Consider the following 8,687-nt stretch of genomic DNA (forward strand, 5'->3'; position numbering starts at 1 on the left):
TGTGAGTGAGTGAGTGAGTGAGTGTGTGTGTGTGTGAGTGAGTGTGTGAGTGAGTGAGTGAGTGTGTGTATGTGTGACGGCCCTCCAGCGCTGGAACTCATCAAATTACATTAATTAAAGTTCTTTAGCTCCGTTACTAAAACAGACAGTATGTTAATTACCCAGCGTGTGTCTCTCGGGCCGTTTAGGTTGTGAGTCTATATGGTTCTTCAGTGGTTTCAAGATGCTGTTGATGGAAAAACTCATCCTTGATTACTTAAAGGATCCGCCATCTGCCGGGGGGGTGAGCACATTTTCTGATGTGTTTAACTCAAATACGAGTCTATAATCCATAATAACGCTTCCTCCAGTGAAAAAGTGCATCTGCTGTTGTCTCTAACATCAAAATCCAGCCACATATTTGTTTAGAGCTGTTTAAACGCTGCTTGATCTGTGCAGATTTCTCTCCTGATTCACACCAGAACACTTTTTCACTGGAGGAAGAGTTATTATGGATTATAGACTCGTATTTGAGTTAAAAACGTCTTAATGCTGGATTAGTTTCAGCTTTTGTCTTCTCCAGATGTTAACTGATGGACTGGAGTGCTGTGGATTACTTGTGGATTATTGTGATGTTTTTATCAGCTGTTTGGACTCTCATTCTGAGAGGGTGTACAATTTATTTGGGACGCTAAGGACATGTTCCCTACTGATATTCAGCGACTACTAAATTGTCCCTAGCAATAATTTTGATGAAACAATTAAATATATGCGTATGCAACACTGTTGTTGTAATTTTGGCCGCATCTGAAATCGGTCACACCATTGATATTACCTGAGAAGTTAAAGAAATACTCTAGAAAATGAATAGATGTGTGGAGTGAGAACAGATACGAGCAGAAGAGTTTAAACACACGAGCACAGTTCAGCTGAATTATAAAGTTTATCCTCTTTAACTTGATGTTGTTCTGCTGTTTTGTGTTCATTTGCTCTTTTTACATTGACTATCACTCTATATAGACTCAACAATCATTTCTCAAATATTTATTACAATATACACTGATAAACTGAACATTCACTTCAATGGTTTGAGAGACTGGATGCTTTCAGCTGATTTCTATTGAACTGTCAGCAACTGAACTGCAGCTCAAACTATTTCAAATACAGTGAATTAAGCTACAAACTCCATCGTAAAGCACAATGTTTCCATCTAACTTAATGGAGTGGTTCACTAGCTAGCAGTAAACCTGTTACCTCACCGGAATATGTTCTAAACTTGTGTTGGATGTTATCTTCGGAATGGAAATATGGATATTTTATTTGTAAGCATCATACTTTTTTCGCTTATTTCAGTTAATGTGATAAAACTAGCGAGCTGAGCCAGTAGTTGCGCTGACAGTGTCGTGTAAACATGACTGAAAACAAGAGGAACAGACGAACTGATTCAATTGAGTGAGTCACTTACGCTGGAACCGCTCCGAATGATTCAAACTCAAACTCGTGACTCCGATCATTCAGTACAAGCGATTCACTTGCAAAAACCAGTTAAAAAGAGCCATTCATTCTTGAATTTCGACACGTAGTGATGGTGAAACAGAGCTTTTCGAAACTCAGTTAAACCATTCATCAAACACCAGACGTCCACGTTGTTTTTTTGGGCTAAATCCAGTCTGCCCGTCTTAGTCTCTTTATTTAGCCCAAAAATAGACGTTGAAAATTGGGCTTTGTTTGGTCCGTCTGATTTGGTCTAAATTTAGCCCAATTATAGATGTCTGTTTCGGACCACATAGCCCTGCAAACTAGGGGTCGACCGATATGTGTTTTTCAAGGCCGATGCCGATACCGATTATTACAGATCAAGTAGACCGATAACCGATATTTTGAACCGATATATATGTCTGGTGTAAAAATGAAAATTAATGTCAAAATTAAGAATAACAAGGGCTCTGACAAAAACTTTCTTTAAAGGTCACATATTTTACACCTTTCTGGAGTTTTATTTTAGGTTTTGATGTCCTTAAGAATATATGTACAAGCGATTCACTTGCAAAAACCAGTTAAAAAGAGCCATTCATTCTTGAATTTCGACACGTAGTGATGGTGAAACAGAGCTTTTCGAAACTCTGAATCAGTTAACCCAGTAAACTTTTTACACCAAGTACCACCTCAGAAAATATTTGGCTCTCCAAGCACCACCAATGACCAACATTAAAATACAGCAGCGTAGTAGGCCTAATTATTCAGCTACAGCTATGCACAGTTAAAAAATTAGGTACACACAAATAATTTGGGTTTCACCATAATTTGGATGAATATTCAACATCAAACTGTCTATATGCTAAGTTTTGATCGTGGTATCCCAAACATATTGTTTTCATAACGCGAGGCCCAACGTGATGTAAACAAACAACACTTCATGCAATATCATTCATGTCGCAATTTATTGTTATGTCAGACCATTAAGACATATGCATTACACTGACTGGTTCGAAACAGAGCTTTTCGAAACTCAGTTAAACCATTCATCAAACACCAGACGTCCACGTTGTTTTTTTGGGCTAAATCCAGTCTGCCCGTCTTAGTCTCTTTATTTAGCCCAAAAATAGACGTTGAAAATTGGGCTTTGTTTGGTCCGTCTGATTTGGTCTAAATTTAGCCCAATTATAGATGTCTGTTTCGGACCACATAGCCCTGCAAACTAGGGGTCGACCGATATGTGTTTTTCAAGGCCGATGCCGATACCGATTATTACAGATCAAGTAGACCGATAACGAAACTCTGAATCAGTTAACCCAGTAAACTTTTTACACCAAGTACCACCTCAGAAAATATTTGGCTCTCCAAGCACCACCAATGACCAACATTAAAATACAGCAGCGTAGTAGGCCTAATTATTCAGCTACAGCTATGCACAGTTAAAAAATTAGGTACACACAAATAATTTGGTTTTCACCATAATTTGGATGAATATTCAACATCAAACTGTCTATATGCTAAGTTTTGATCGTGGTATCCCAAACGTTGTTGTCATAATGCGAGGCGCAACGTGATGTAAACAAACAACGCTTCATACAATATCATTCATGTCGCATTTTATTGTTACGTCAGACCATTAAGATGCATTACATTGACTGGTTCACCAGTTGTATGTATCATATTTTATGTTCACCTGCGAATACAATCAGCTTTCCTGCTGTTAACTGGACGTAGTGTTTAACGAATCACGTATCTGAACAATCGGACCAGTGCTGCTTCCTCAGTAAAGTTTATCATTCTCACGTGTTTTAAGCCTTGGTTATACATCTAAGTGTTTTAAGCCATTCAAGCGTGAGACAGCACGGAATAGATTTCAGTGCGGCACTTAAACGCTGTGATAACCCAAAGTTAAAAGGTCATCTTCCTCCATTTCAAAACAAGCGTGTGTTCAAAATGTAAAGAAATGCTTCTATTACTTCACTGGCCATCGGAGCGAACCAACCCCGTGACGTCACACTGCAAGATGGCGGCGCCCTTGCTCCAAAAGCTATCACAAAACAACCTTTGTTCTTTAAAATTGTTACATTAATCATGTTTGTTATATATATTGTTTATTTGTTTTGATATGTAAAAAATCCCACGCACACCACTAGCTTACAAAAAAACAAACAACAAAAAAAAAGATGGAAAGGGGAAACGTATTTTTTATTAGGATTTTTTTCCAATAATTAATTGCGTCATCAGAGCTGGTATTTTGGCTTTATATATGATCAGACACTTGCACTTACTTTCTGAAAATCATACTCAAATGTAGTTAAAGGGGTTTTTGACGAGTGAGTGACCGAGATCTGTGTTTTGTCCGTCATTAGAACAGCTGCATCTGAGGCAGTAAATTAATAGCATCACGTTTTCACCAGTTTGCAGGTTATAAAGTTTATTGTAGCTATATGGGCGCTCAGTTTCTCTTGTTGTTTAACACATTTGGCCAAAATCTCACGATATAAAAGACCAGTGGCTTGTGGGTTTTAAAATAGAGGAGGCACACTAATTGTATTGGTCTGGGGGTCCCTGCTGATTATTAGTAACGTTAGCCTGTATCCAGCTTAGGCGTGTTCTCCCTTTAGTTTTAATTTGTATGTATACTGTTTGAATGACAGCTTGGTAAATCTGTTGGCGATCAAATAATAAACATCGCTACTCATCATAAGTACTAGGTACATTATCAGCGCAGCGGCAGACGTTCAAACTAATATCACGTAACATACGTCTCTGTGATGATTGGTTGATATCAGAAGGAGGCTAGCCTCCCTTGCGAGGCTTCTTTTCTCAACACTCCTCAGCGCTGAAAGTCAACACTCGATGCTGATTGGCTGATTTTTTTTTACCAACGGAGGCACGAGAGCTCCGCGCTCCCCTTCTCTATCACCTAGCGGTTGTAATTACATCAGCAGATTCGGCACATTCGCTATAGAAATGCGGCGCTTTCCAACTTCAGTAACATGTTATGGTATTACAGCTGTGGAATTACAAACAAAAAATACACATTCTGAGACATTAATTGAAATGAATTGTGAATTTTATTAACATTAAATCGTCCTCCTCCCATTTTCACCTCAAAATTTTGGGGAAGCTGTGCCTCCCCCGACGAGCCGCCACTGTAAAAGACGAACAGCTATGATATTTAAAACGTATAAAAGTGTATTGGCTACAACTAGACAGCAAATGCTAAGACTCTTCTCTGCTCTTTATACACACAAAAACATTAGCCTTTATAGACAGCATTTCTTGAGTAAAGAAAACGCTTTACTTATTCAGACATCAGTTCTTTATTTACCCTTGCACTGCAAAGAAGTAGACATCTGTCTTCAAACTGCGCGTCGCAGCGCTTCATTCTGAATGGAGGCGGGGTGGAGTTATGAGGTTTGACTGACAGTTCGAGGATCCAATGGCGTGTTTAGTCACAAGCTCTTTAGAATGCTTTTCATTGGTAAATATTTGTAAAACTCACAATCCGCCATAACAATGACCAATAGCACTGATTTAAAATAATAACGAAATATAAGAGATAAGGAAGTTTTTGATCATTTTCCACGGCACGCCCAACAACAGTGGTTGGGAAACACTGTTTTAACTAGGGATGCACCGATATTGGTATCGGTATCGGACCCGATACTGGTCTCCTGTACTCGTACTCGTTAAAATGCCCCGATACCAAACGCCGATACTACACAGCATGTGATCAGTTCCATATTCAAACAAAGAAACACCGACAACAGAACAACAGACAGCAGAATGGAGTTATTAGAGATTAAGGATGTCTACGAAGTATATGTATGCAATGAATATAATGTTAAACATTCAGTATTAACGCCTGTATTGCTGATGTGCGCGAGCTGATAAAGCACGCTGAGTGGATTGAGTGCGCGGCGGCACAGATGCGCGAGCTTGTCGAGTGAATATATCTAGAGAGAGAGACTCTCGCTCTCTCCAAAAATTCTTCATACAGTGGATTACCAGTAAAACTGATAAAAAATTTGGGACCAAAAATTATTCAGACCGAGTCTGGGAGAAAACTGAAGTTGAGGTTTGCATGAAGCTGGATGACAGCATGCCCAGGAGACTACAGGCTGTCACTGAGGCTAAGGGCTGCCCGACTAAGTATTGATGGTTGTGTAAATACTGTCATACTAACAGCTGTCTGAATAATTTTTGGTTGATTGTAATCTATTACATACCTTTCTATCAAAGTTATCTAACATTATCAAGCTGAATTTGTTCTGACACAGTGTAACTCTGAGTTCTTGTTATATTTTATTATAATTTTCTAAACTATAGCGAATAAACTGTGATAATGTGAGAAATGTTGAAGGTGTCTGAATACATTTTGGTTTGACTGTATCTATTTGATAAATGAAGTTAACCGACTAACATTATACATACCCTTTTGGTTTCTGTACCCAATATTTTAAAAATGTACAAATGCAATAAAAATATCGGTATCGGTACTCGGTATCGACAAGTACCAAAAATAAAAGTATCGGTATCGGGCGAGTACTGGAAAAAGTGGTGTCGGTGCATCCCTAGTTTTAACATTAATTAATATTTAAGTCGGTGATTCCTCTGCGTGCCACTAGAGGGAGCCCACGTAACACGCTTTGAGAATCAGTGAGTTAAACCATTGTGTCGCAAAATGATTAATTGTTTCCAAGTGCTCCAATCGGAGTGCGTATTTGATTCAGATCGGAACTTAGAATCGATCGGGTTTGCGAATCATTTCACAAATCGACAGATTCGGGATTCACGCTCCGAAGTCCCGATCTGAAATGATGGATCGCGAATAATTTTTTTGTCATCAGAATCATCAGATTATTGTTTATGTATCTGAAATTTAGCTAGCAGTAAACACAAGGTATATTTTGCTGTATTCTCTTTTGAGGTGTCAAACAATTCAAAGAAAACATCTTTAATCAGAATAAGAACGAGATTTGTTCGCAAACACAGAAGGAGCCTGTGTTTTTTAGGAGCTCTTGGTACAAACAAACATACATTGTGATGCAGGTGTTTGAGCATCACGGAGAATCACCTGAGATTAGCTGGAGTCCGTGTGATCCTGTGCTGAAGAAATGCTCAGTGAGTAATGTTACTGATGAATGATGTTTCTCTCTCTGTCTCTCAGATGAACGGGATGGACGGAGACGTGGAGTATGAGGAGATTACACTGGAGAGGGTTAGAGACGTCTCTTCCTTTCAGCTCTTCTCAAATGCATCATATGAGAGCGCTAGTGCATGAGCATCAGCTTGTGTGTGTGTGTGTGTGTGTGTGTGCGCGCTTGTGTGTGTGCGTGTGCGTGTGTGCGTGTGTGTGTGTGTGTGTGTGTGTGTGTGTAGGGTAACTCCGGCCTGGGCTTCAGTATCGCCGGTGGGACTGATAACCCTCACATAGGAGACGATCCCAGTATCTTCATCACTAAGATCATCCCAGGAGGAGCCGCGGCGCAGGACGGACGGCTCAGGTACAGAACACACACCTGTGGCTTTATGTCAAACCTGTTTTTGATCAGGATCTATATTTGATTTCTGGCCTGAAGGTCACAAAGAAACATACAGGTCACATTTCACCCCAAACAAATCATGAATTAAATAGTTAACAGATTAATAAATATTATTTATTTATTTATTTATAAATAAATGAAGAGAAAAGAAAATTAAGTCTATTTCTTTGCAATACCTTTAATTGTTACATAAATAATGTTACAAAAATAGGCATTTTCTTTAAGCTAAATATTCTTAAATTTTTCACTTTATTTTTATTGATTTATTAATTAGACTATCTATTATATTTAATTAAAACCAGCACACATAATATTCACTATAACAGATACTAAGTGTATTTTCAGTTGTATTTTATACTGAATATACTACTTCATGATTTTATCAGCTAATGGAAATTAAATTTGATTATTTTTTTTAAGTTGTAAATAAAACAGAAAATATTGGAGTATGTTTTACAAAAATATTTTTTCAGTCTTTCTAAAATTTTCGCACTTAATTCAGTGTGTTACTTGATGATTTTTTCTTTATTATCATTTTCCTCATTATCAGTTACTTAGTTAGTTTAAGTAACATACACCTTTGTTTACGTTTGTCTGTTGCTCGGCAACCACTTTGTTGCAACCACAACTGTTTCTGAGGAGCTAACAGCTTACATAACAGCTTCACGTTGTACCTAACAACACCCCTTAGCTGTTATAAATTCACTGTAAACCACGGCTTCACGGGGATTATTGCTTTTATAAGACGGTTATTCCATATACGTAGTAAGGTTTCACCAAATAAAACGGAGCAAATAAAGTGTAATGATATTAATAAAAACAGTATTCTTCCACCAAACAATGTAGCTCCTCAGAAACAGTTGTGGTTGCTACAAAGTGGTTGCCGAGCAACAGACAAACGTACATACACCTTGTTTGTCTGTTGCTCGGCAACCACTTTGTTGCAACCACAACTGTTTCTGAGGAGCTAACAGCTTACATAACAGCTTCACGTTGTACCTAACAACACCCCTTAGCTGTTATAAATTCACTGTAAACCACGGCTTCACGGGGATTATTGCTTTTATAAGACGGTTATTCCATATACGTAGTAAGGTTTCACCAAATAAAACGGAGCAAATAAAGTGTAATGATATTAATAAAAACAGTATTCTTCCACCAAACAATGTAGCTCCTCAGAAACAGTTGTGGTTGCTACAAAGTGGTTGCCGAGCAACAGACAAACGTAAACAAAGGTGTGTGTTACTTTGTAGAGTCATTTACAACAGCTTCGAACGCGGCTCAGCCAATCAGAATCAAGCACCGGAACTCTCTGTTTTATTAAGTAACTTTATTCATCCCCTTGGGGAAATTTTGTTTCAGTGACTTGTTTCAATATGCAGTTCTCACAAGACAATACAACATAAATGTTTACAGTAGGACGATACAATTTCACAGCAATTGATCAAGAAATACTAATACTGAATGAAACCTGCTCACTTAGAGAAGGGGGGGGATTATATAATTTCTTTCTCTTTATTTGCTGATTTATTAACTCTTTCCCCGCCAAAGACGAGTTTCTACGGCTTTCCGTGTTTTCTCTAGGCACGTTTCCATTACCCTTCAAATTACGCAAATTGAAATTGCGAATTGAAAATACGCCTAATGGAAACGCGTCAATTTCGCAAAAACTCCCATATA

The 8,687-nt window shown here is 38.2% G+C and overlaps 1 protein-coding gene across 1 annotated transcript in view; it reads left to right on the forward strand.

Moving 5' to 3' along the window:
* The first annotated feature begins 6,538 nt into the window (after window positions 1-6,538).
* The window catches only part of dlg4b (discs, large homolog 4b (Drosophila)), a 12,039-nt gene continuing 9,890 nt past the window's right edge, over window positions 6,539-8,687 (forward strand). Inside the window, exons 1-2 of the mRNA XM_016474889.1 lie at window positions 6,539-6,682; window positions 6,844-6,968. Of these exons, the coding sequence (XP_016330375.1) occupies window positions 6,593-6,682; window positions 6,844-6,968 (215 nt within the window). The 5' untranslated portion in view covers window positions 6,539-6,592. The remainder of the gene's footprint in view (window positions 6,683-6,843; window positions 6,969-8,687) is intronic.

The sequence above is a fragment of the Sinocyclocheilus anshuiensis genome, unplaced genomic scaffold, assembly GCF_001515605.1.
Source record: "Sinocyclocheilus anshuiensis isolate Anshui unplaced genomic scaffold, SAMN03320099.WGS_v1.1 scaffold2162, whole genome shotgun sequence".
NCBI classification, from domain to species: domain Eukaryota; kingdom Metazoa; phylum Chordata; class Actinopteri; order Cypriniformes; family Cyprinidae; genus Sinocyclocheilus; species Sinocyclocheilus anshuiensis.